The sequence below is a fragment of the Lissotriton helveticus genome, chromosome 5_1 (genome assembly GCF_964261635.1).
Source record: "Lissotriton helveticus chromosome 5_1, aLisHel1.1, whole genome shotgun sequence".
In the NCBI taxonomy this organism is placed as follows: Eukaryota; Metazoa; Chordata; class Amphibia; order Caudata; family Salamandridae; genus Lissotriton; species Lissotriton helveticus.
Window position 1 is genome coordinate 1,228,935,105 of NC_136065.1, and position 26,115 is coordinate 1,228,961,219.

The following is a 26,115-nucleotide window of genomic DNA, read 5'->3' on the forward strand; positions in this document are numbered from 1 at the left end:
CAAACAGGAGATAGCTATATATAACACAAAAGGTAGAAAAGCTAGAGCCCGGGGTACCCAGATCTGGGCCCCAATTTCCGATTGGTACTCCAATGTAAGATCTTACCCCTGATAAGAGAGGGACCGACATGATAGGTTGAGGCAAATTGTATACATTTTTCTTTATATTTTCTTTATATCAGCTGTGTACATGTATTGGGTTGCAATGGTTTATTATAAAAAAAAATTTTTCTTCTCTTCTTTCCCTCTTTTCTTTTTTTGTATATATTTTCTTCCTATTAACTTTCCTGATGAATACTACAGATCATGCTCAATAAAAAAATTAAAAAAAGGAAGCTGCATTAGAGACTAGAGAAAATGAACCCTACGTCAGCCACAAGCCTGTATTTTGACATTTTGCAATCTGGCCTCCTAGATATGTGTTACTTAGTAACAGCCTGCCTAGTGCCTTAATGGCCAGAGGCCATAAAAAGCTATCAAAGCGTTGATAAACATAGGTGGAATATAGTTATGTTTTAATCTTCTCCTATGTTCTGCAACACCTACTCTGGGGGTTGTTGATTGCTTAGAACATTTTATTATTTTAGCATATTAATAGAGTATTTAGACCTAAAAAGCAAAATTGAAAACTGAACATTTTAAATCACTTTGTGAATTGAAGGAATTTAAAATTGGAGGTTCAAAATTAGGTTGGTATCCTTAGCTTGATTTTAGGGAGCAGCACAAGTACTGCAAACGGAATTGAACATGAAAATTTGAGGGGTCAATTTAAGCACAGGTATGTGCTGACAAAAAGAGAGCATGCATTAGAAGGTTAGATACAATAATATCTAGAATCTAGCATATTGCTTCACCTTTAGAAATAAAACTACATTTTAAAAGCTTCAGCCTTCCTATTAAAATTAAAATATTTTAGTATACGTCAGAGTGTAGGTTAACTACTTTTTTACATTTACCAATTCCTCTTGGAATACGCCTAGAAAGCTGCGCCTGGCTCAAATTTCAGGCTGAATTCTTGGCACATCACAACATGGCAACATGGAAATACCAATCTCTCTGCATTGAGACCTACGTGACCAAGAACTTCTAAACAGGAGAATGGTATCCCCTGTGCAAATAAACTTTTTTTTTTTTTTTTTTTAATTCTCTGTTTCTTCAGTGCGATAATAGTTCCCCTATACCCACACCAAATGTGAGGATGATCCATTTCCTTTCCTACCCTGAAAAGGGATTTATGCCAATACTTGCATGAAGTAATAATACAACAATTCCTAGTCTGAAAAGTGGATTTAATGATCCCAAACATACTTGTTTTTAGACACTCATAGACTTCCAACACTAACCATGCCTTAGAATGCCCAGAAACACTGTCGCATTTTGTGGGATTCATGGGTGTGGACATCTCTTCACTCGTGGTGGAGACCTGGAGGCTGGCTAGTGCTTGTTTACTGATCTTTAAAGTGTATCTGTGTTCACTTTTTCAACATGATCAGACCTTCCAATTTCCCAGCAATACACATGTGAAGCTCAGAGAAAATAAATTGAGAGTTTAAACTGTGCAGAATTTTACAGAGGCTGAGATGGTTGAGGAACTCTCAGGAGGAACAGATCTGCCCACCCATATTTGGCTCTGTTCTCCTTCCAGATTTGCAGACATAACTATGAAAAAGTGTAATGCTTTAACATGTATAATGAAATGCTTAAGGAAGGTTGAGTTGATATTGGCTGGCTCAATAGCTCTGTTTCTTTCGACCAGTATAAACAAATGCACCAGTACTTTGCTACTTTTTTCTTGTTATTATATGATCTCACACATCGAACATATTCAAAAACATCTCTCTTTTTTTATATCTTTCTAACTTAGGTACTACACAGCAGATAACTTCTGGTAAGTGGGTAGTCACGATTATTGATAATGACTAATGGCCTGATTAAGAGTTTGGCAGATAGGTTACTCTGTTGCAATAATGACAAAGTAGCCTGTCTGCCAACCACTTGGTCTGTCCTCTCATTTAGAGATGGGTGGACCTTTAGTCTTTTATTGACTGAGCCCCCATTGGTTCCTTCGATGTAAAAACTTCCTCTGACAGCCTGACTGAATAGAGGCAGTCAAAGAAAGGACATTACACTGCTTACCATATTTCGTATGGATGGTGTAATGGTTTGTTTTTGCTTGCCACCTTCGGGAAAATTCTGGAGTTGAGGGACAGAAAACAAATGACCCCCACAGCCTGGGAGAAGTCTTAAAGGGTATGGGAGTCACATTGTTAATTTTTATTTTTCAGAAACAAACTCCCACTTTGTGAGTTTTTCATGAAAAACTAAAACTGTCAAAATGTTTGAAGAACGGCCATCAAAACCAGTGGCGCCTATCGATCATCCGTTTTGTATATTGAAATAAACCACTGAGGAAAAGGTTGTTTTCAATGTATAGAGATGCACGCAGGGCCGATGGTCATCTCCAGATTTGACAAACGATAGTTCGTCAGGATGGTGCAGGTAATGTCCTCCTCCACCCTGTTATACAGATTACAGCCCACCAAACCATAAAGCAGGCCTTAAGTCTGAAGTAGTCTCAAACATAAATCTGTAGAGTTGTAACTCTCCTCACTGTGTCTCCTCTTTTTGCTTTTCCTTCACAGCTCCTGGCTTAAATGTACCAGGTACGGCATTTTCACTACTTCCTTTGAGTATCTAATGTGCATGTAAACAGATTATAAATAGCTTGTAGTACTGTTTGTCAGGAGAGCCATATCTTTTTACTTAGAGTGAAAAAACAGATCACTGAAGAGGGACTGGGGAGTCCAGGGTGCATAGCAAAGAGGCAGAAACAATCAAAATATAACAATTGGTCACAGAGTTAATATAAAGGTTGATGATGGGAATGATAGAGAAGTTCCCTTAGATGTGCACAACTATGTGAGTATGTTGTGAGTCTAATCTATTCAATGACCAGGGACCAAAGCAGATATCTGATTATTGCGGTGACTTATTTGGTCCAAAAACTCCAGTATTGGAGGAGGAAGTCAGAGTTCTGTTATCAGCCTATCAGTGGCTGCGCAAGGAATGTATGGGAATCAAGAACTACCAACCCATCTCTCTCTTACCCTTCACGGCTAAAGTCACTGAGAAGACCGTCAACATCCAACTAACGAAATGCATCGAAGATAAATCCTTCCTGGACCCCTCCCAATCTGGATTCTGCAACATCCACAGCACCCAGTCCCACCACTACAGATGACATCCACACTCTCCTCGATCTAGGCCACACCACAGCCCTGATCCTACTCAACCTCTCTACAGCCTTCGACCCTGTCTCCCACCGCACACTCATTGCAAGACTCCACCATGCTGGCAATCAGGGAACTGCCCTCAACTGACTCCACTCTTTCCTCACCAGCTGAATAAAAAAACCAGACTTCCACCCTTCCTCTCCAAACCCGCGGAGTACCCCAAGGATTATCGCTCAGCCCTACACTCTTCAACATCTACATGGTTCCCTCGCCGCCATAGTCAGACAGCACGGACTCAGCATAGTATCCTACATCGACGACACCCAGCTCATCCTTTCCCTCACCAAGTACCCCATCACCACCAGACCCAGCTTCCAGGAAGGGATGAAGGACGTTGCATCCGGAATAAGCAGCAGCTGCCTGAAGCTCAACTCGGAGAAGACAGAACTCCTCGTCCTCAGACCCTCCCCCTCTGCATGGGACGACACCTGGTTGCCCACCGCCCTCAGCACACCCCCAACCCCACGGACCATGCCCAAAACCTCAGCATCATACTCCACTCCTCCCTCTCCATGACCCAACAGATCAACATCATCGCCTCCGCCTGTTTCAACACCCTCTGCAACCTTCGCAAAACCTCCAAATGGATCCCCCCATTCAAGAAAGACAGTCACCCACGCACTCATTGCCAGCAGACTGGACTACGCCGGGATAAACAGTTCTCTACTCTGCAAACTCCAGACCATACAGAACACTCACCCAGACTGGCCCTGGGCATCTCTCGACACCTGCGACACCTCCATTGGCTCCCCTTCGAGAAGAGAGTAATTTTCAAGTAACTCACCCATTCTTACAAATGCCTCCACAACACCGGACCCCAATATCTCCACAAAAGAATCTCCTTCCACGTCCCCAAGAGAAACCTCCGATCCGCCGACCCTCCCCTTGCCAAAACCCCGCTTATCCGCAGAGCAAGAACAGGTGGAAGAGCATTCTCCTACATCGCGGCTAAATCGCTGGAATGAGTTCCTGACCAACATCAGATGCGCCCCCACTCTGCACATCTTCAGGAAAACCCTCAAGACCTGCCTCTGCGACTGACCAGAGCTGCTTCCCCCACTAGCACATTGAGACACTCAAGGGTGAGTAGCGTACTTCACAAACCCCTGATTGATTAATTGATATGAATGTAATGCTTTGTACACCTTTTGAGAGGTGCTCTTGTTGCAGGAGCTGAGAAATCTCTTTACAGAAACTCTTGTCTTAAAGTGCCTTTTCTTTGGCAATTTTACAGAGTTTTATATAGCACAAACTAGACACAAATCGGGTATCAGAGCGCCTTACATAGCACCAGTTTCATTACATGAGGACACATTCATTTATTTTTTTTAGGCACGGTGAGATTAAGTGATTTGCCCAGAATCACAGGATGTTCAGCACCATTGCCGAGAATCGAACCCGGTTCCCCAGATTCGAGGTCGACCGCCATAGCCGTTAGGCCAACTCCTCTCCCAAATGGTTTTTAAAAACCCTCCCACGTTCTGTTCTCACATGTTGTGCTTGTCAGCATGTTTACAGGTTATTCCGTGAGGTGGGCACTATACATGTGATTAGCTAAACTGGATCCTCTCTGCACATCCGCTAAGCTGATGGAAGCTTCACCTTAACTAATATTCATTGGGCTCCAAGGAGGTGGTTGGTGGAGTCCAGCTTCTTTGCTTGCATGCACATACATTACGACTAATGTCCCACGCTAGAGATGGATCTGCACAGTAGAACTGACTAATCCTTTCATGGCCTCTTTGGAACTTGTCATCAGTAGACATAAGGGGACCCTCCGGGAGCTCACAACGGTCTTGGAGTATTAAACACGTCAGCAATTGCGGTCTCCCAAACACAGGTGATATCTGTGAGATGAAAGACGCTGGTGAAGAATTGAGTACACAGCTATAGATGCATCAGATGCATTGCAGAAATGGGCAAAGATATTGGTGTCAGAGTAGGTGTAGCTAAACAGAGTTAGAAGCACCATCGGATGGGACCAATGGTGCATGATTAGGCACCCTGCATGAACATTGCAAGGCACGCTTGCAGTGAGATAGAGAAGGCACTAGAAGACCAATAGAATACAGAATCTGCATTGTGCCCTCTACTGTGGGAGACCAAGGGCAAATCAGGACTGCCAATGTCAAACACACTCTAGCCTCATGCATATCCAGAGTACAGATTGTGTGCATGCTGCATATTCCTTTGAATAAAGCACTTCAGGCAAACGAAGAACATTTTGTTCATGCCCTTATCCTATTTGAAGTAAACTTACCCCTATGCCTTCAAGTTATTGGTGTCCGCCCAGTTACTTATAACTTAGCACAATTTTTGTCCTGAAAAATGCTCATAATTTTCATAAAAATGACATGAAATGATGTGTCCTAATCATAATGTACTTGACTGGTATCTCGCGTGAAGACTAAACGTGAGGGAACACCTTCTGTGCAAAAGTCACACATGATACCGACAGGTGACCGTTGCAGGTATCAACTTTACAGGTTCCAAAATACATTTCCTGGTCGAACCATTTTTCTATTGAAGAACATTTTGAAAAATAATGCAATAGTGAACTTCATGGAATGCAAAATATGTGAAATTAGGGAGATTTTGTAATTTAAATAAACATTTTGCCCAGATCAATTGTAAAACAATACATCATTTGACCAGCTGTTGATCCTCTTATGCTTACACCGCCACCCTAAAGGCTACCTGCATAAAATCATAAAAAAATAAAATACAACAGGTGCCTATCTATCGCAGGAAGTCATGTACGAATTGGGCGCATAGCTTTGAAAAATAACTCGACCTGAAATGACCCTGTGGTCCTGCATATATTACTCAATATAGATGCACCTGGAAACAAATAAAGACTGTTTTAATATCCACACATTCAATAATGACTGTCAGTGCAGGCATTTCTATGGGTGTATTTGGCTACACGTTTAACATCCTGTATCTTTACTCCCAAATATCTCAAATCCACAGGTTTACAGACAGTGACACTCAGTAAGCCACTCAGTACAACGCTCAGTAATGGCATATAATTTATTTTTGAGCTTAACTAAGCAAATGATTCTGAGTGTGGTGAAGTTAAGCAATGAAGATGCAAAATTGAAATTCAGTAACAGTACATGGGCCTAGATAAGAGCTATAACTGCCAACAAAAATCCGAAGAAATACAAAGCAAACTTCTAGAGCAATAGAAATAGTAATGTAACTGATGGAGAAGAACGAGGTGCTGGTATGTTAAACCACATAGGCAAGGGACAGAGAAGTGGACTTGATAATCTTGTGCACATGAAGACAGTGCAGCAAACAGAGCACTGGAAAGACATGTTAACATTATTTTTTTGCACTGCATGCTTGTAGCCACATCCTCTGAACTGGAGACGTTGAATGGTATGTTGGGGGCATGCTGAGTTAACACTGTTCTCATAGTTCAGCCTTGAGTCACTGAAGGTAGGGACAACACAGATTTGAAAGGATAAAGCAAGATAAGACAGAATTAGTTACGTGGGTCTGAGTTGAAAATAACAATTCGTTTTTAGTATTTGGCATCTATCAAAACGTCTAATGAAGGCAGTGGAGTGGCAAAAATGAAGCTCCTCAACCAGATCTGTTGAGGGATCCATACATCAAATCTAGTCTGGAAGTCTACAGTTGTACAATGGTTCTGGGCTAATTGGGGGACGCCTGAGTGGCGAGGAACTCGTCCATTGGAACCAGGAATGCCCATAAATGGTGGTCTGCCTGTGGGATTGAACCTAGGGACAGTGCTTAAATTGAAAATCTCAGATTAGATGGCCAGAGTTTTTAAGTACTAAGGGCCTCATTTATGAGGTTGTGGTCTACAGCAGCGACACAGGAATGTTGCTGCGCAGTCCTAGAAAACAAAAGGGCAGGAATGCTCCGTATCTATAAGATATTGCACATTCCTGCCCTTTTCCCCTGCTCCAGCATTCAATGGGCTGCCATCAATGGGCTGCCATGCGCCAATGCAGGCACCTTTGCATCATTGTGCAAGGGTGTCTGCGTTGCCGGGTTGACTGATTTTGTGTAGGAAAAGTCACATTCCATCACAAAAACAATCAATTTGAGTGATTTCATCTTTCCATGTGCATTGCAGAATGCAGCACACATACAAAAAGGAAAAAACGAAGAGAAAACAAACACTTCTCCTCGCTGAGCCTCCCTGACGCCACTACAGGTGGCGTTCGATTCTGAGGCATTCCCAGGTTTGCGATTTCTCGTAAATCAGGGAATGCTTCAGATTTCATGGAAAATACCCAGAGCAACATCCATGAAACACCCTTTTCACGCAGTGTTCTGTGTGAAAGGGGCACATATTTACAAGGCCATGAAACGCCCCATAAAGTGGATATACGTAGCCTTGTAAATACACAACGGCAACTGAAAGTCTTAAAAGGGTAGTTCAGGCAGGATAAAAGTGCCACAATGGGCCTCATAAATGAGGGCCCAAAGTTGTAATAGACTAACTTCAGGAAGGGGGTTACCCTCAACAGCAAATAGGGAGAAAAACATTGATTGAGGTAGAACAGAGATTGGCATCTTCTTTCAATCCAAGGTAGAATTTTGTGCCATCAGAGTATATGAAGAATTTGAATTTGTAAGATAACTGTAAATTTAAGCAGTAGTTGTAAGTAGTTAAAAAGGGGCAACATAACAGCTGTGTAGTTTAAAAGAAGATTTATTTATAGAACCCATCAGTCAATTTGAAAGCCTGTCCTTGGATGCCCAGGTCAGAGTTACTGTTACAAAAACGAATTTTTGAGGGTGTCCAAGGCAGCTTCTAAATCAAAGAAAATGAATGCAACAATGGATCCTTCCACCACCATTTTTTATTTTTTTAGAATTAAGACACGATAACTACACTGTTTAAGTGTTTTTAATGGGTTATAAAGCCGTCCATAAATGGACCCAGATGTAACCTTCAGAAGAGAGTAATCTCATCCAGCATAAAAAAATTGATGGACGAAACTTGAAAGGAGCATTCCTATCGAGATTGTTTATGACATATGCATCTTTCTTCAGATTCCTTACCTTATCTCTTCAGGCACCAGACTACTGTGGCAACATCAGTTCCTGTTCTTCTGCATATACTCGACATTTACCTGGAGCGCTCTTGGTGTTTTACTGACAAACGTCTGCAGCATTTTAATACACAACAAGGTTATATGTCTCCTACTGAGATTTCAGGGTTCAAATTCTGCAGCAGGGCTACGAGATGTTCTTCTTGGATCTACAGGATGTCTCCGTGTGATGTATGGACACAGAACCAGTAATGGTATTCACCCAAAGTCCAAGGGGCATATTATCAAGGGGGTTTATCTCTGCTTTTTTGGCTTTAAAAGCCAAGAAAGCGGAGATAAAATTATCTCCCTATTACCTAGCTGTCGCTAACACCAGTTAGCGACAGCTAGTAGGAGATAGTGACCATCTTGGGCACCACTTTGCATGTCAGTGATATTTATCACTAATGACATGCAAAGTGGGCGTGCCAAGATGTTAGCGACTGGAAACAGTCGCTAACATCGCTATCTCCTATTACCAACTTTTGGAGATATTCGCGCTATGCGCGAATATCTCCAAAAGCTAACACCTGCCCTGAGCAGTTCTTAGCCATGTTATCCAATGGGAGGTGGATAACATGGCTAAGAGCATTAGCTCGGTAATGCATGAATATCGCTGACTTTTCAGCGATATTCATGCATTGTGGCCGTTTTTTATCGCATTTGCGATAAACTTTGGTAATACCAAGGTTTATCTGCGATAAAAATCACCGCAGCTCAGCGGTAAATTTTTGTCTGTAACCAAGCAATAGCGATAATTATCGCTATTGCTTGGTAATATGCCCCCAAGTTATTTTTGGTCAAGTCTCACAGAGACACACCAAAGCATTCCCATTTTCCTTTAGAAAAGTCACATAATAGGGAACAAACTACCAAACGAATTTACCACAAAAATACAAAAAGCATCAAAGGAATTAGAAAAAAAACTCTTCCTAAAGGAATTGGTCCTACTCCCAGAAAGTGTTTGAGTTTCCCAAAGTCTGACTCTTCCTTGTCATTGGACTAAATTCCATCAATGAAAAAGATGAGACAGAAGTTTTCCACTGCATTGGCCAGCCCAGTGCACGTTGAGGCCTTCCGTCTGGTGACTATGGACTTGTTCAGGGCAGCTCTTGTAACATATGGGCCACTTCCCAAGAGTGAGTCTGAAACAAAGGGCTTGGTGACTCCAGCAGCTACAGCACCTCACAACTCCTCCATGAACCCCAGTGCCCAAGAGGAGGTCAAAGTCTGACAAGAAGCTGTTACCCATTCAATTAGAGCCATATTCGGTGCCAGTGCAGATGCCAATCTGAGAGATGTTTATTTGGTCTTTTTTGATATCAGATAAAATCCTTCACGTGGCTAAAGAGAAGGTGAAGACAAGCTTAAATGATGACTCTTTGAGAGAGCCTCTTCCTAGGTCCCAAAGATATGTCTGAATGGGAGCCTTATTTGAGTCTGAGACCAAAGCCATTGACAAGCCTGATAATGATTACAGCTGCACAAAAGATGTTGCCTTGGAGTCTGATAACTTCCTTCCCTCCTATAATACTGATACTGACTAGTCCATGCGGTATGGGATCTGGAAAACGTAGTCTTTACCTGATAGAACCACATGAAAAGCCCTTTTTACCTGGTCAATGATGGTTTGGATGGCTAGAGAATGAATTATGAAGGGCGACTTGGACTCTGTGGATACCGTGACTTGATCCATGGACCAATTGTCACCCGGTGATCCCAAGTTTGGTTGTGTTTTACTTGCTTCTCAGGAGATGTCCAGGAAACAGTCATGAGCTAACATTGTGTGGGCAGATACTTTAAGATTAGCAAAGTTATAGCTCACTCTACATTCCTAGGCTCCCCAGCAGTAGGGGCGATTTAAATGCTGTTACTGTTCAATGCAGTACTGGCAGAGTCAACCTTCACAACCAGTACTCCTTTCGGAGCAGGGGTAGATCAAAGGAATGCATCACCATTAACAGTAGCTGATCCAGTTCACAAACTCACTGCCTGTGCACCAACATGTTCAGTTAGTCTGGGAGGGTCTCCAATATTTCCACCAATTAGTAGACAGCCATGAAGGTTTGGTGGGTCATCCAGCTAATCCAACAGGCTACTCCTTACTCTTCCTGTCCCTCCCTTAGAACCAACTTCGTTCCTTCATGACATGCTTTATTACAATGCCTCAATTGGGGAGGTGGCAATTCTTGCTCGGCTGAACAAAAGGGACAGAGAGGTGGTGCCTTTAGCAGAAAGATTCTGCTCCTTTTAATTTTGGTACCAAAGATGGATCTCATCCGTGAAAATTTTCTGTTGTACCTGATCAAGGGGCTGCCCCTGAGCCAGCTCCAGCTGTCACTCAATGTTGTGGATTAGCTGACATCTCTTAACCTCTAGGATTCCTGTTTCCTCTGTTGATACTGCTGACCCAGAGACATTAACAGTGGTTCCCAGTGTGAAGGTAACACTATTAGTTTATTCCTCTTAGATGACTGCTCCACATGTCTCTGCAAAAGTGCTGGAAGTTTTGTAAAGGTGAATCAAAAAGAATCAACAGCGTACAATGCCTTTTGTCCACAGCTTGGGATTTAATGTAAATTCCCAAAAGTCCCACCTCACTTTCACGCAGTCATTAAGCTTCACATGCGTGGTGCTGGACCCAAAGTAAAGTAATGCTTTTTCACCTCCTAAAAGGATTGCAGATATTCAGGGAGGACTCAAATGGTTTTGAGTGGGGTACTGATCCCAGTTATTAACATCTTATATCTCCTTCGTCTCATGGACTTGTGCATTCTGTTGATACCTCATGCCAGATGGAGGATGAGGGCCCTTCGGTGGTACTTGAGTGCACAACAACTGAAAACTCATGGGAGCCTGTTTCTTGGTGCAGATCGTCTAGTCATTTCATCCATATGTGCAGTGGTGGATGGACCCCTCCAGTCTTTTGGTGGGTTGTCCCATCAGTCTGCTGTAGGCCAGGTTACCATGGTTAAATGCCTCCCCATTGATTGGGGTGCTATTTGGGTGACTGATGTCTTGATGCCTTTAGTCCACGTGCTGGAGCTCTGGGCAGTGCTTCTTGGTCTTTCTCCATACTATCTTGGGGAGAACCATTTAGACTTTGTCAGACAACATCACTACAATCCATTATGGTGATAGACAGGGTAGTGAGTGGGTATGGCTTGTTTGTTAAGAGGTAACTTGCCTTTGTCAGTGCACATACCAATCGGACATTTCTCGGACAGCAGCTCTCCTTGCAAGTTTTCTCTGCATGTGAATAAATGCTCTCATTGGCCTCTCAGTAGAGGGCGGCCAGGATTGAAAACTACAGGTTGAAGTGAGAGAGGTGAACCTCTCCATTATGGTGTGTACATACCTGGATTATGTTGTCACAACACACAAAACAGGGTGGATCAAATATAACTTTCCCTGATCATTTCAGAGATGGCGCAAGGAATATGGTATGCTAATCTGTTGGCAGTCAGCACTCTGCTTCCTCTGTCTGTCCTGCACAGAGTGGACCTGCTTTAGCAACAGGATGGTCGGGTCTTTCATAAAAATTCCTTGATGCAGCTACTGTGCATGTGGAGATTGAGCAGCCATTAGGCCTTCTTGTTGAAGCTGTAGACATCATCATGGCTATTAGGAATCCAGTTTTAAATTTGATATATGCAGGTTTCGGTAACAGATTTGTTCAGTAGTACAAATCAAAAGGGCTGAATCCTTGCGAAGCCCACCTTTCTGACATCCTGCATTTTGTTCTGTTCCTTTGGGCCAGGGTCTGACAGTAGTCACATTTGAAGACTCTAAGGGGCAGATTTACAAGTTCTGGCGCATCTCTGCCAATCAACAGAGATGCGCCAGAACAGATGCGACACGCAATTCCCTCCCTGTGCCACCACGAATGCATCGCATTTGCAATGCAGCGCACCATGGCGCAAGGATAGGGCGATGCATGTCGCATCCTGTGGCGTAAGGGTGGCGCATTGCTGGAGTCGTTTTGCAAGCGCAACGCGGCTCCAGAAATGCTTAGGGACGCCCTATGCCTAACATGCTGTATCACTCCTTATGCCTGCTTCAAGCAGGCACAGGGTATTGACGCAGCATGGACGTAAAAGTGACTTCGTGAAATCTTGTAGATTTCACTGCGCCACTTTTACGAGGCGTTCCTGCGACGGAATTCCCAGCCTGTGTTGGAATGCCCACATGAAATCTAACGCAGGTTTCATGTGGCGCAGGGCTTTACAACGTGACGCATCTCCCTAGATGCGCCACGTTGTAAATAAGGCACAACGCAGCGCATGGTTCACGCTGCCGCTGTGTCACAGAAGTGACGCAACGGCAGTGTAAATGGGGCTTGTAAATCTGCCCCTTAGTCTCCTTTGGCCACATCATGTGTTTTCCTGACAAAGGATCCTTGTGTTTATGGCCCCAAGTGGAATGTTTTGTAGAAGGTCTACTTGATTCCTCCCACTGCATCCATTCTTGCTCAATGGTATTTGACTCTTGAGTTGTTTTGTATAATGGCATCCCCAATCGATCCAATGCACGTTTAGCTGGTTCAACTTAATCTAAATACTATACTACTGGTAGCAATAACTCTAGCTGTAGGGTTAGAGAACGTCAGGCTTTTCGATTTCTTCCACCTTTCATGGTTTATTAAGCTGGTTCTTCATACGTGACCATCCTTCCCACCCAAGGTGGTATCTGCCTTTAATGCCGGCCAGGTCATTATCCATCCGCCCTTCTTCCCTTCTTCTCATCCTACCAAACAACAAAAATGGCTGCATAGACTGATTCCAAACATGATGGGCCTTATTCTATCCATCGCTTTTGACAGGACATAATGGTTGGCCAGCTCATTGTGGTCTTGACTGTAGATAAAAAGGGCAAGACAGTGACCAAACGGTAAACAGACATAATATCGACTACAAAATATCGAATGGACATAATATCGAGTTCAAAATATAGACTGGACAAAACATCGAATGGACAGAATATAGACATCAAAAATATCGTTTTTAAGGTAAGTAATGTAATATCGAATGTTAAAAATATAGAAAGTTAAAATATCGAAGTATATAATGGGTGACCGCCCTGTCCTCGGCAGAAGCGGCCGCTCCCCTCACCTCCTCCTCGATTGGTATCGTAGCGCTTTAATCCTCACAAGTGCGCTTCCATCCGCTAGCCACTGCTTTGTATTCTCGCACTGCTTGGGCATTGTATCAGTGTTAGATTTCCATTGCGAGGTGCATACTGCTGTTAAGTCGCGCACTGCTTGGGCATTGTACCTATTGTAAAATAATTACTGCCGAGTGCACTTTGTCTCGACTACTTGCTTGTATATTTCTTGCTGCTGTGTGCATTTATTGTCGTCGGCAGCCAAACATCGTAGCGCTTTAACTTTCCCACAGCGCTTCCTACCGCTAGCCACTGCTGCTTAAAGTCACCCCCATAGCGCTCAATTACTGAAAGTGCTTTGTGCCCCAATCGCCCCCGGCCTTGCAACATTTGTTATTGTTGCTGCCATTTTGTTTGTTGTCCCAGACCCTCCCTCCACCTCGATCCCGCCTCCCAGCTGACCCTCCCACCCACTGAATCTACACGCCGTCCTCGCCCTCGTGGAAGAGCTGTGACCGCCCTGTCCTCGGCAGAAGCGGCCGCTCCCCTCACCTCCTCCTCGATTGGTATCGTAGCGCTTTAATCCTCACAAGTGTGCTTCCATCCGCTAGCCACTGCTTTGTATTCTCGCACTGCTTGGGCATTGTATCAGTGTTAGATTTCCATTGCGAGGTGCATACTGCTGTTAAGTCGCGCACTGCTTGGGCATTGTACCTATTGTAAAATAATTACTGCCGAGTGCACTTTGTCTCGACTACTTGCTTGTATATTTCTTGCTGCTGTGTGCATTTATTGTTGTCGGCAGCCAAACATCGTAGCGCTTTAACTTTCCCACAGCGCTTCCTACCGCTAGCCACTGCTGCTTAAAGTCACCCCCATAGCGCTCCATTACTAAAAGTGCTTTGTGCCCCAATCGCCCCCGGCCTTGCAACATTTGTTATTGTTGCTGCCATTTTGTTTGTTGTCCCAGACCCTCCCTCCACCTCGATCCCACCTCCCAGCTGACCCTCCCACGCTCCGCCTCCCTCCACTCTCCACATAAGACAGATGAACCTACGCGCAGCGTCCACGCGCAGCGGTCGCGCCGAAGGTGCGCCAAAGGTAAGCCCGTCTCCGCTCGTCCGCGCCTGGACCGCGCCCAGTGCCAGACCTCCTGGCCCCCGCCGTTACCAGCCCACTAGACTCACATATGATGCCGCATCTCTCCTCGCCCTCAACCCCGGACGCACACCACAATGCTGCGAAGCCACCCCAGGACGTACCCACGGCCCATTCGCCTGTCTCACCTGCAAGTTCGCCTGCACCAGGACCCTCACCAAATCCACTTCCCCCAAACATAGTTCTGACTCTAACCACCTGAAGTGCATCCTGCTGAACACCCTCTCGGTCAACAGACACGCAACTGAACTCTGGGACCTACTCGACACTGCGTCACCGGACATCGCCTTCCTCACTGAAACATGGATGAACACATCATCAGCACCCGACATCGCTATAGCCATACCGGACGCTTACAAGATCACCCGTAAAGACCGCACCAACCAAACAGGAGGAGGCATCGCCATCATCCACAGGAACACCATCAAAATCACAACCAGCATCGACGATAACCTTGCAACCGCCGAACATCTTCACTTCCAGATCCACACCGACCCTAGGACCACACTTAGAGGCACCCTCATCTACAGGCCTCCAGGAACACGCACTCAATTCAGCGAGGACATCACTGACTTCGTCAGCCCGCATGCCCTCGCCTCCGAGAACTACATTCTATTAGGAGACCTCAACTTCCACCTTGAAAACAAACACGACAGCAACACCAACTCCCTTTTGGACAACCTGGCCAATCTCAGACTCAAACAACTTGTGGACACCCCCACCCATGTAGCCGGGCACACGCTCGACCCTATCTTCACCTCCAGCAAGTACGTTTTCTTCGAATGCACCACAGCTCTCCATTGGACGGACCACAGCTGTGTTCACTTCAGCTACAAAACCATCTTGACCCACAACCGCCCACAACCTATTCCTCGGAGAAACTGGAACAAAATCACCTCCGACCAACTCCTCACATCACTCAACCAAAACCCTCCCACCCTCTCATTGGACCCAAACCAAGTGGCCACCAAACTCAAGCAATGGATCACCCACAGCGCCGACGAATTAGCACCCCTGAAAAAGCACCAGATCACTTCAGGCAGCAAAAAGGCTCCCTGGTTCAATGATGACCTTAAAAAATCCAAGAAGCTATGCCGCACCCTAGAGAAAACATGGAGAAAAAACCCAACCACCGACAACATGGCCACCCTCAAGGCGGCCACCCGCAAACACCACCAACTGATTCGATCCACCAAGAAATCAGCTTTCAACGATCGCCTCGACAACAACGCCCGCAACAGCAAGGAACTTTTCAACATCGTCAAAGAATTCACCAACCCCACCGCAGCTTCTAACGACATCACTTCCTCCCAAGACTTCTGCGATGCGTTATCCTCCTTCTTCTACAACAAAATTGCCGACATTCACAACAGCTTCGAGAACACTCCCTGCGAACAACCCTCCCCACCCCCCTCAGATCCCACACCGCCAACTAACAACCTCAGCGCCTGGAACTCAATCACCACTGAAGACACTATCCGCCTAATGAACTCAATCCACTCCGGCTTGCCAACCGACCCCTGCCCCCACCACATCTTCAACAAAGCTGATCCATCATCGCACCCCATCTCCGTGATGTCATCAACTGCTCGTTCAACTCTGCCACCTTCCCAGAAAGCTGGAAACACGCCGAACTCAGCGCCCTCTTGAAGAAACCCACAGCAGACCCCTCTGAACTTAAAAACTACCGACCCATATCCCTCCTCCCCTTCCCCGCCAAAGTCATTGAGAAAGCCGTCAACAGCCAGCTCGCCGCCTTCCTTGAATCCAACAACTCCCTCGATCCCTCTCAGTCCGGATTTCGGGCCAAACACAGCACCGAAACCACCCTCATTGCAGCAACAGACGACATCCGAACACTACTGGACAACGGTGAAACAGTGGCCCTCATTCTACTCGACCTCTCGGCCGCTTTCGACACAGTCTGCCACAGCACCCTTTTACAACGCCTCAGCAACATTGGCATACAAGGAAAAGCCTTGGACTGGATCATCTCATTCCTCACCGGGAGAACTCAAAGAGTCCGACTTCCCCCATTCAACTCAAAGGCCACTGAAGTCATCTGTGGAGTACCACAAGGATCATCACTCAGTCCCACCCTCTTCAACGTGTACATGAGCCCACTCGCCTCCATCGCGCGTCAACACAACCTTAACATCATCTCTTACACCGACGACACCCAGTTAATCCTTTCCCTCACCAAAGACCCTAACACCGCCAAAACCAACCTTCACGAAGGCATGAAAGAAGTAGCCGAATGGATGAAACATAGCCGCCTAAAACTCAACTCAGACAAAACAGAGGTGCTCATCCTAGGATCCTCCCCCTCTGCCTGGGACGACTCTTGGTGGCCCTCCGCTCTGGGCACAGCACCCACACCCACAGACCACGCACGCAACCTGGGCTTCATCCTAGACTCCTCTCTCTCGATGTCCAGACAAGTCAACGCAGTCTCATCCTCCTGCTTCAACGTACTTCGTATTCTCAAAAAGATCTTCCGCTGGATCCCCCTCAAAACAAGAAAGACTGTCACCCACGCACTGGTCACGAGTCGACTGGATTATGGCAACACACTATACGCCGGAATCACAGCAAAATTACAGAAAAAACTCCAACGCATCCAAAACGCATCAGCGAGACTCATATTGGACATCTCTCGCCAAGATCACATCACAGGACACCTAAAAGACCTCCACTGGCTTCCTGTTGACAAGAGAATTACATTCCGTCTTCTCACCCACGCACACAAGGCCCTATACAAACTTGGACCCGAATGCCTCAGCACTCGACTGTCCTTCTACACACCCACCCGCCAACTTAGTTCGTCCAATCAAGCCCTCGCCGCAGTCCCACGCATCTGTAGATCCACCATGGGTGGCAGATCCTTCTCCTTCCTGGCGGCCAGGACCTGGAACTCACTCCCCACTCACCTCCGCCTTACTCAAAACCACATCTCCTTCAGGAAAGAACTCAAAACCTGGCTATTCCACAAAAATTGAACCCCCCTTCCCAAACGCCTTGAGACCCTCTGGGTGAGTAGTGCGCTATATAAATCCCTGAACTTGAACTTGAACTATAATATAGGTAATTAAAATCATCTAATTTTCAATAGTATCTAATTTTTTATAGTGTTTTTTATGTTTTTATGTTATTATATGTGTGAAAATTGTGTATTTATGTTGTAATTAATTTTAAATAATGAAATTTGTTTTTTTAATTTTTGCGTAATTAAATTCTGTAGCGGGTTGTGGGTTTATAGGGGAATAGGGTGGGAAGTAATTTAATTATAATTAATTAAATATGTACATTTATTTATTGGTATTAATTTTAAATTAATTGTTAATTAATTTATATTTGGTAATTAATTAAATTTTAATTGGCAATTAATTTTAATTAATTGATTAATTGCTAATTATGTTATTTTTACTAATTTATTTTCTGTAGCGGGTTGTGGGTTTATAGGGGAATGGGGGGGAAGTAATTAAATTATAATTAATTAAATATGTAAAAATATTTATTGGTATTTTTTAGAATAAATGGTTAAATCATTTTTTATGGGTAATTAATTCAATTTTAATTGGCAATTAATTTTATTTAATTGATTAATTGCTAATTATGTTAATTTTACTAATTTATTTTCTGTAGCGGGTTGTGGGTTTATAAGGGAATAGGGTGGGAAGTAAATTAATTAAATAATTCAATTTATTTAATTGTATTTAAATTGAAATAATTGTTAAATAAGTTTTAATTGTTAATGAATTAATTTGTAATTTGTAATTAATTTGGATTAATAGGTAACTAATAGTAATAATTCATTTTAATTCTTAATTTTAATTGATTAATTGTTATATTATATTAAATTGGTAATTACTTTAAATACATTTTTTATAGATATTAATTTATATTTTTTTAAATAATATATGAAGTATTTACTTTCCCTACTGTTGCACTCTCTGGAGTGGGAATAGTAATTTTTACCCCTACGCTATCCAACGCTTTCCCTATTGTTGCACTCTTTGGAGTGGGAATAGTAATTTTAACCCCTACGCTAGCCAACGCTTTCCCTACTGTTGCACTCTTTGGAGTGGGAATAGTAATTTTAACCCCTACGCTATCCAACGCTTTCCCTACTGTTGCACTCTTTGGAGTGGGAATAGTAATTTTTACCCCTACGCTATCCAACGCTTTCCCTACTGTTGCACTCACTGGAGTGGGAATAGTAATATTTACCCCTACGCTATCCAACGCTTTCCCTATTGTTGCACCCATTGGAGTGGGAATAGTAATTTTTACCTCTACGCTATCCAACGCTTTCGCTACTGTTGCACTCACTGGAGTGGGAATAGTAATTTTTACCCCTACGCTATCCAACGCTTTCCCTACTGTTGCACCCACTGGAGTGGGAATAGTAATTTTTACCTCTACGCTATCCAACGCTTTCCCTACTGTTGCACCCACTGGAGTTTGAATAGTAATTTTTACCCCTATGCTATCCAACGCTTTCCCTACTGTTGCACCCACTAGAGTGGGAATAGGAATTTTTACCTCTACGCTATCCAACGCTTTCCCTACTGTTGCACCCACTGGAGTGGGAATAGTAATTGTAACCCCTACGCTATCCAATGCTTTCTCTACTGTTGCACTCTTTGGAGTGGGAATAGTAATTTTTACCCCTACGCTATCCAACGCTTTCCCTACTGTTGCACTCTTTGGAGTGGGAATAGTAATTTTTACCCCTACGCTATCCAACGCTTTCCCTACTGTTCAACTCACTGGAGTGGGAATAGTAATTTTTACACCTACGCTATCCAACGCTTTCCCTACTGTTGCACACACTGGAGTGGGAATAGTAATTTTTACCCCTACGCTATCCAACGCTTTTCCTACTGTTGCACTCTTTGGAGTGGGAATAGTAATTGTTACCCCTACGCTATCCAACGCTTTCCCTACTGTTGCACTCACTGGAGTGGGAATAGTAATTTTTACCCCTACGCTATCCAACGCTTTCCCTACTGTTGCACCCACTGGAGTGGGAATAGTAATTTTTACCCCTACGCTATCCAACGCTTTTCCTACTGCTGCACTCTCTGGAGTGGGAATAGTAATTTTTACACTTCTTCTATCCTACGGTAATAATATTGATTATTATTTAATTATATTATGTTACTATATATATGTTTTAACAAATATGTAAACATTTTTTTGATAACCTTTATTAATTATTTAATTATTATAAGTTAATTTAAGTATTTTTAAGTATATTTCAGTAATTAATTTTTAATATTAATTTAATTTAACACTGTTTTTAATAAAGTCGATATTTTAATAAACTATATTTTTGTAAACGATATTTTGTAGTCGATATTTTTGTACTTACCTGTTTGCAGATACAAACTCGATATTCTGTCTGTCGATATTTTGTCAACGATATTTTTTCAACTCGATATTATGTCAGTGATCCTGACCAAACACACCATTTCTTATTTTGTTTCAAGGCCTGCTCTGTGGCCAATCCACAAGTGGTCTGGCTGCTTCAAGCCCTTCAACAGAGGATTTTTTATGGCTTACATCTCCTGGTTGGGCAAGAAGTTATCTTCGCAGAATTGTAAAAAACAATTTCCCCTCACAGTCAAAGCCTACAGTGACCTGTATTAAGCCAAGGATATTTTTCATAGCTTCCTTGCTTACTCAATCCCGCCTTGCAGGGAGGTATTCATTCAGAATTCATTAATAAGGTAAGAAATCTGCATGAAGATGTATCCATCAGAAAAAGTTACTTACTTTTGATAATGTTATTTCTGCTGTATACATATTGTTCATGTATATTTCTCACCATCCTCACTCCTTCGCTGTGAGTTATTATCTTGAATTATAAGCCCCTTAGGTATGAAAACCGTTAATGTGCTTTATTTGTTGTTCTAATTGATGCGCTCTCTGGGGCATATTATCAAGCCTGGGCGATAAAATGATCGCCGCTTTATCGGCAGGAAACTGCCGCTAAAGTGGCGATAATGAGCTTGATAATATGCTCTATGGAATTGCAATCGAAGCTCATGTTAGATGTCCTTCACATCTAACATTAGTTTCGATTGGAATTCCATAGAGCATATTATCAAGCCCATTATCGCCACTTTAGCGGCAGTTTCCAGCCGATAAAGCGGCGATCATTTTATCGCCCAGGCTTGATAATATGCCCCTCTGTTCTTCTCTGGATGCCTCGATGGGGTGTGGTTAAAGTTCACAGAACGGATGCCAGCACGCCATTTGCTGCCTAATATACTTCAATGTCGTCACATCCGGCAGGCAGACTTGCAGCTGCAGCCACATAGTGTTGACTGATGACACTGGATAGATATTGCAGGGTAACGTTTTCAGACCAGTCTGCCCCCAGGTCAACTTTTCAGGAAGGTTATGTATTCACCAGAAATGTCGTTACCTTGGTAAGTTATGAGGGAGAGTTGGCAGAAATCGGGGGTATTTGTCAGATAACGTCTCATTTCTCTCGGTTCTAGCGCCGACATGGCTGAATAACAAAAGCGAATCCTCTATTGTTTCTCCACCTGCACTAATTTAAATACCGCTGTTGCTTCTAACTAGGAAGATAGTGGTTGTTACTAGGAAAGAACAAAGAAAATCTGTCAGTCTCTAAAACTGTTCCCCGGAGCCTAGTGTCTCTGGTAGATTATTATTAATATTATTTTTTAAGTAGAGCAATAATCATTTAAAATGCATAACACAAGATGGAACTGTTAAATTGTGCAACTGACTTTTGAACCAAAAAAACGCTTATTCTTCTGTTGTATGCTGACTAAATGTAAGGCAATATCAATATAACAAGTATTTTCGAGCCTTGCAGTGTCACGCTGCGGTAAAACAACTTCTCAACATTGTCAACTGTAGGTTTAACATGAAACAATGGAAGTGCTATCCTTAATGTTGGAAAAAATTACTCAAGCTCCACTCAAATTTTAAAATGGTGAGATGTGTTGGTTGGGTAGGGAATTCGATTAAGGCCAGGGATGGCTACTGTGTAGTAATCGCCTTTGGGTCACCCAAACTTGAAAATGTAATCTTAGAAAGGGCGGGTAACTGGTCAATGGCACGCACAGGGATTAGTATTTTACCTCTTGGTCACTTTTACAAACATCACCGCAAGACACATGCACCATTTGGGGAGCTTTTAGGGGAAGGGCAGAGGCAGGCTAGTTACTCAATCCCAGTTAATAACCAGTTTGATGTCTTCAACCCCCTGGATGAGAATGATTGCCTGTCCGCATCGAATCCAGTGGGCAAAGGGCACTTTAAACTTAAAGCTCTAGATAGGGGTAGGTCTCCTGAAGTTCATCCCTATACCTGTGTTGAAGCTGCAGGGACCTTCAATTCGAGTGAGGTGGACAGTGGTTCATCTATGAAGTCTATCACAGGGAGTTTCTGCAAAGTGAGTTGGCATAAGGTTAACCTTCATACAAATGAGTTGCCCCTGGCTACCTGGAATGACGTCTGTGTCTTAACTCCCAAGTCCCAGGAAGTCATTCTTTACACCGAACCAATAGTCAGGGATCTCCAAACTGTAGCTATTGAAGAGACAATCATAAATAACTCTGATGGAGTAGCCGGTGCACCCTGGGAGCGCCACAGACAGCAGACCAGGGGTAAATAATAGCTAAGTATACTTTCCTGGAACCTTGCACGGATACAGTCCAAAATGCAAGATCCAGAATGGTTTATTGCCATGGGTAACATTGATATATGTGCATTCCAAGAAACCTGGGCCATAGACAAGGTGAACATTAATGGCTATACTTCTTATTGTGTGGAGGCTCTCCCTCCAAAAACGACTGGTAGGGCCAGCGACGGCTTACTAATATTGGTTAAAAATGACATAGCCTGTAGGCACAAGCAACTCTCCATAAACTCACCCGATATACAGGGTATTGAGCTTACCTTTCCGTCTGGTCTAATTTTGACCCTGCTTAATGTGTACGCCAGGTCCGAGGCTTTAAATAGCGAATCTGTAATAGTTTCACTGCTAGATGACTTAGTGGGAGGTTATCAGGTGAATTCTAAAATAATAGTTGCAGGAGATTTTAATGCCGCGTTCGAACCCTATGCCTTATTAAGTGCTTCCCTTGAAAAAGAGGATTAGATTTGGGGTATTCCCAATTTGGTAACAGGTAAACCCAGCGTTGGTCTAATATGTCCTTTCAGATTGCCTCCCTAACCGCCGGTACGAGCATAAGGGCATGTAATGGGAGAACCCCTTCAGATTTAGGAAGGAAGGCTACTTTCAAAAGGGGTGTCTATACTGGCAGTATAGACTATATCTTCGTTGATGTTAGAATATGGTCTTTAGTGGAAGATATGTAAATTGAATTAAGGACAGACAGTGACCCTAACTCTCTGTTTTTAAAATTAAAGGGTAAGGACCTGCTCAGTGGTGCCCACTGTTATACTTCTAATCTAACTAAGCCAAGTCCAACTAATAATCGTAGGAGAGTTAGATGGCCTAAAATTCAAGCTGATCCAGATCTCCATGCAAAAATTTATAAGTCCGTAACAGCCACCCTATCTAATATGTCTAGTTTCAAGGATAGTTCCGTTCTGTCCAATGTTTTGTGTGTCACTGCCTCACACAAAGAACTTTTTGAAGTTTTGCAGCTTGCCTTCCTAAAACCCCGTTGAGCTGGAAAAATTACCAGTGTAAGGGCCGAAAACTGGTTTAATGATGACTGTAAGAGTGCCAAGAAGGCACTACAAAAAGCAGTCAGAGGGTGATCCAGGCTAGACATAATCTCCGCCCGCAACTCCTATAAAGCTGCACTTAGTAAAGCCAAACGCGAACACGCTGACACCAATTGGAATCACCTAGTTCTAGCAGCAAAAGCAAAAGATTGGCGTAAGTTTTGGCTGATTGTGTCTAAAGGTACTGCGGAGCATCACACTTCTAATTGCCAGCACATTCAGCCGGAGGTTTGGGTGGATCATTTTTCTGGTTTATATTCTGGCGGAAGCATTAGTGTAGATTCCCACACAGACCAGGCTGTTTTGCTTAGAGATATCATTGATTCTGATGGGCCCACACACAATCCCTTGCGAATCTTTAGCTTAGAGGATACTCAGTCAGCAATTTGTAAACTAAAACCAGGTAAAGCCCCTGGACCTGATTTGATCCCAGGGGACCTGTATAAGTCTGAACCAGCGATATGGTCACCTTATTTAAACCTTCTGTCTAACTGTATATTAGCTGGTGGGACAATTCCGGAAACTTGGAGGGGGGCAGAGGTAATAACCATTTTCAAGAAGGGCAATCCTGCTATCCCCTCCAATTATAGACCCATCAGTCTGATTGACAACTTACAGAAGGTTTTTGCCAGACAAGTTTTAGATAAACTCCAAGATTGGATGGATGATAAAAAGATATTGTCCTCAGCCCTAGCGGGTTTTTGTGCAAAAATTAGCACGTGCGATCAAGCCTTCTCTCTGTACATTACTGATGTGGTGAGCTGTTTAATGGATTGCAAAAATGATGCCCCCTCGTTGAACAGCACAAAAGTACCTATCTTACTCTTCGCGGATGATTCGCTATAAATATCCACTACCCCCATGGGCTTTCAAATCTTATTGAACAAATTCCTGAGTTTTTGTGAGGATATGAAATTGGAACTGAACACCACAAAAACTAAATTTATGGTGTTCGGTAAAACAAGGGGTGGTATTCGAGAGGTTAAGATCTAACATGAACCTCTGGAACGTGTAAAAGATTTTGATTACTTGGGCATAGGCTTAGGTGAGTCGCGTAGCTGGGATTATCAGTTGAGGAAGAGCTACTTAACCTTATGCCAAAGATCTAAATCAGTATTAAGATTTTTTAAACAATCCTACACCCAACCCCTCTCCCCGGCCCTTGAAATATATTGTGCAAAAGCCCAGAACGGAGCTCTGTATGGAGCGGAGATCTGGGGATTTTCTCCTGTAACCCAGCTAACAACTTGCCAGAATAACTTTGCAAGGGCTCTGATTGCACTACCCATCACAACACCACTGACTCCATTTTTCTGTGCCCTTGGGTTAAAAAGAATCGGTGATTTGGCTGCTCTGAAACCCCTAATTTATTGGCTGCGCCTATGGACTACTCCCCAATTAACTGAATATCGTAACTCGTTACGGGAGGTCCTGGCACTTAACGGGGCAAAACAACTCCCCTGGTTCAAGCATATCGCCAAATGATGCAAGTCATTGAACCTAATGGGTCTATGGGAGAACCCAGAACGGGCTACCGGACGTGACATTTCATCCCTTAAAGCTATTTATTGGAAGTTGGTGGGGGAGCACTACATTAATAATTCAGCTATTTTTTTAATGATAAAATCCTGCTCCTCATTTTGATCATTCCTTGACTTGATCTCACCTTCTCTTGCTAAAAGCCTATATGTAAGGTTTAGGTATGGTAACCTGTTACTGAAATTTCCGGGGAAAGGGGAGAGGGTTTTAGTAATAGACACCTGCCCTGCATGCTGCGAAGCTGACGAAACTGAAGAACATATATTGTTCGTCTGCCCCAAGTACAGGCAGTCTACGCAGGAGATGGATTAGACCTATTTGCCTTCATATGGGTGTCAGAAAGTACCAGATCGCGTTTAGAATTTTCAAAGCAGACACCCCTGGACCAATTGTTTTTTCCCCTAGCCGTTTTTTGTTATCTTTTTGGTTTATTCGTAAAATATTCCTTAGATAGTTATGATAATATTCTAAAAATCTCCAGGGTTAGTTATGACACTGTTCCTATCTTACTTGTTTTATTTTTTTCATGAAATACATGTATTTTTTTTTTCCTAAACTGATTTATATGGTTTATCTTTTTTATGTCTGTTGGTTGCATTGCTCCTCTCCCTAAGCATGATCAGATTGATGGTACATGTATTCATGCTCTTAAATTGATTCGATATGTCATTTATATTCACAATTGTAATGGTTTATTACTATTTTAATTGTAGATATATTTATGTTTTATATTCTGTAAACTTTGATGGTTCTTACAAATGAACGAATAAAGATATATGATGATGATGATGATGATGACTCAAGCGAGCGCTCGACTGAACATAATTATTTAAACAAATTAGAAAACGTTACCAGTGTATATGCAGTAGTTGCTTTAGCACACACATCCAGCTCTCAATCCAGCCGTGACATTAAAAATAATGTCTTGTGTCATCATTTGGGCTGCAGAAGAGGCAGTTTACTTCAGACAGACATGGATGGCAACCATTTCTGTCAATGCAAGCCAACCATTTGCACGCCCTAGGCAAATTAGGGCCTGAGCTAGGTTTAGACTCCTAACTAAGGTAAATAAAAAACATACACAATTGATAAAAAGAATGCCTGGTGTGCCACCGGACATTTGGAATCTTCATAGCTACATTACCAAAAGGAATAGCATGAATGGATCTATTTAGGCTCAATGACTAGCTGAGCAGATTGGT

At 43.2% G+C, this 26,115-nt stretch overlaps 1 protein-coding gene across 1 annotated transcript in view; it reads left to right on the forward strand.

The window, feature by feature from the left end:
- Positions 1-26,115, forward strand: part of LOC144752607 (scavenger receptor cysteine-rich domain-containing protein DMBT1-like) — a 1,088,995-nt gene that overhangs the window by 709,101 nt on the left and 353,779 nt on the right. The window contains exons 45-46 of the mRNA XM_078640489.1: positions 1,865-1,888; positions 2,643-2,663. Coding sequence (XP_078496615.1) covers positions 1,865-1,888; positions 2,643-2,663 — 45 coding nt within the window. The remainder of the gene's footprint in view (positions 1-1,864; positions 1,889-2,642; positions 2,664-26,115) is intronic.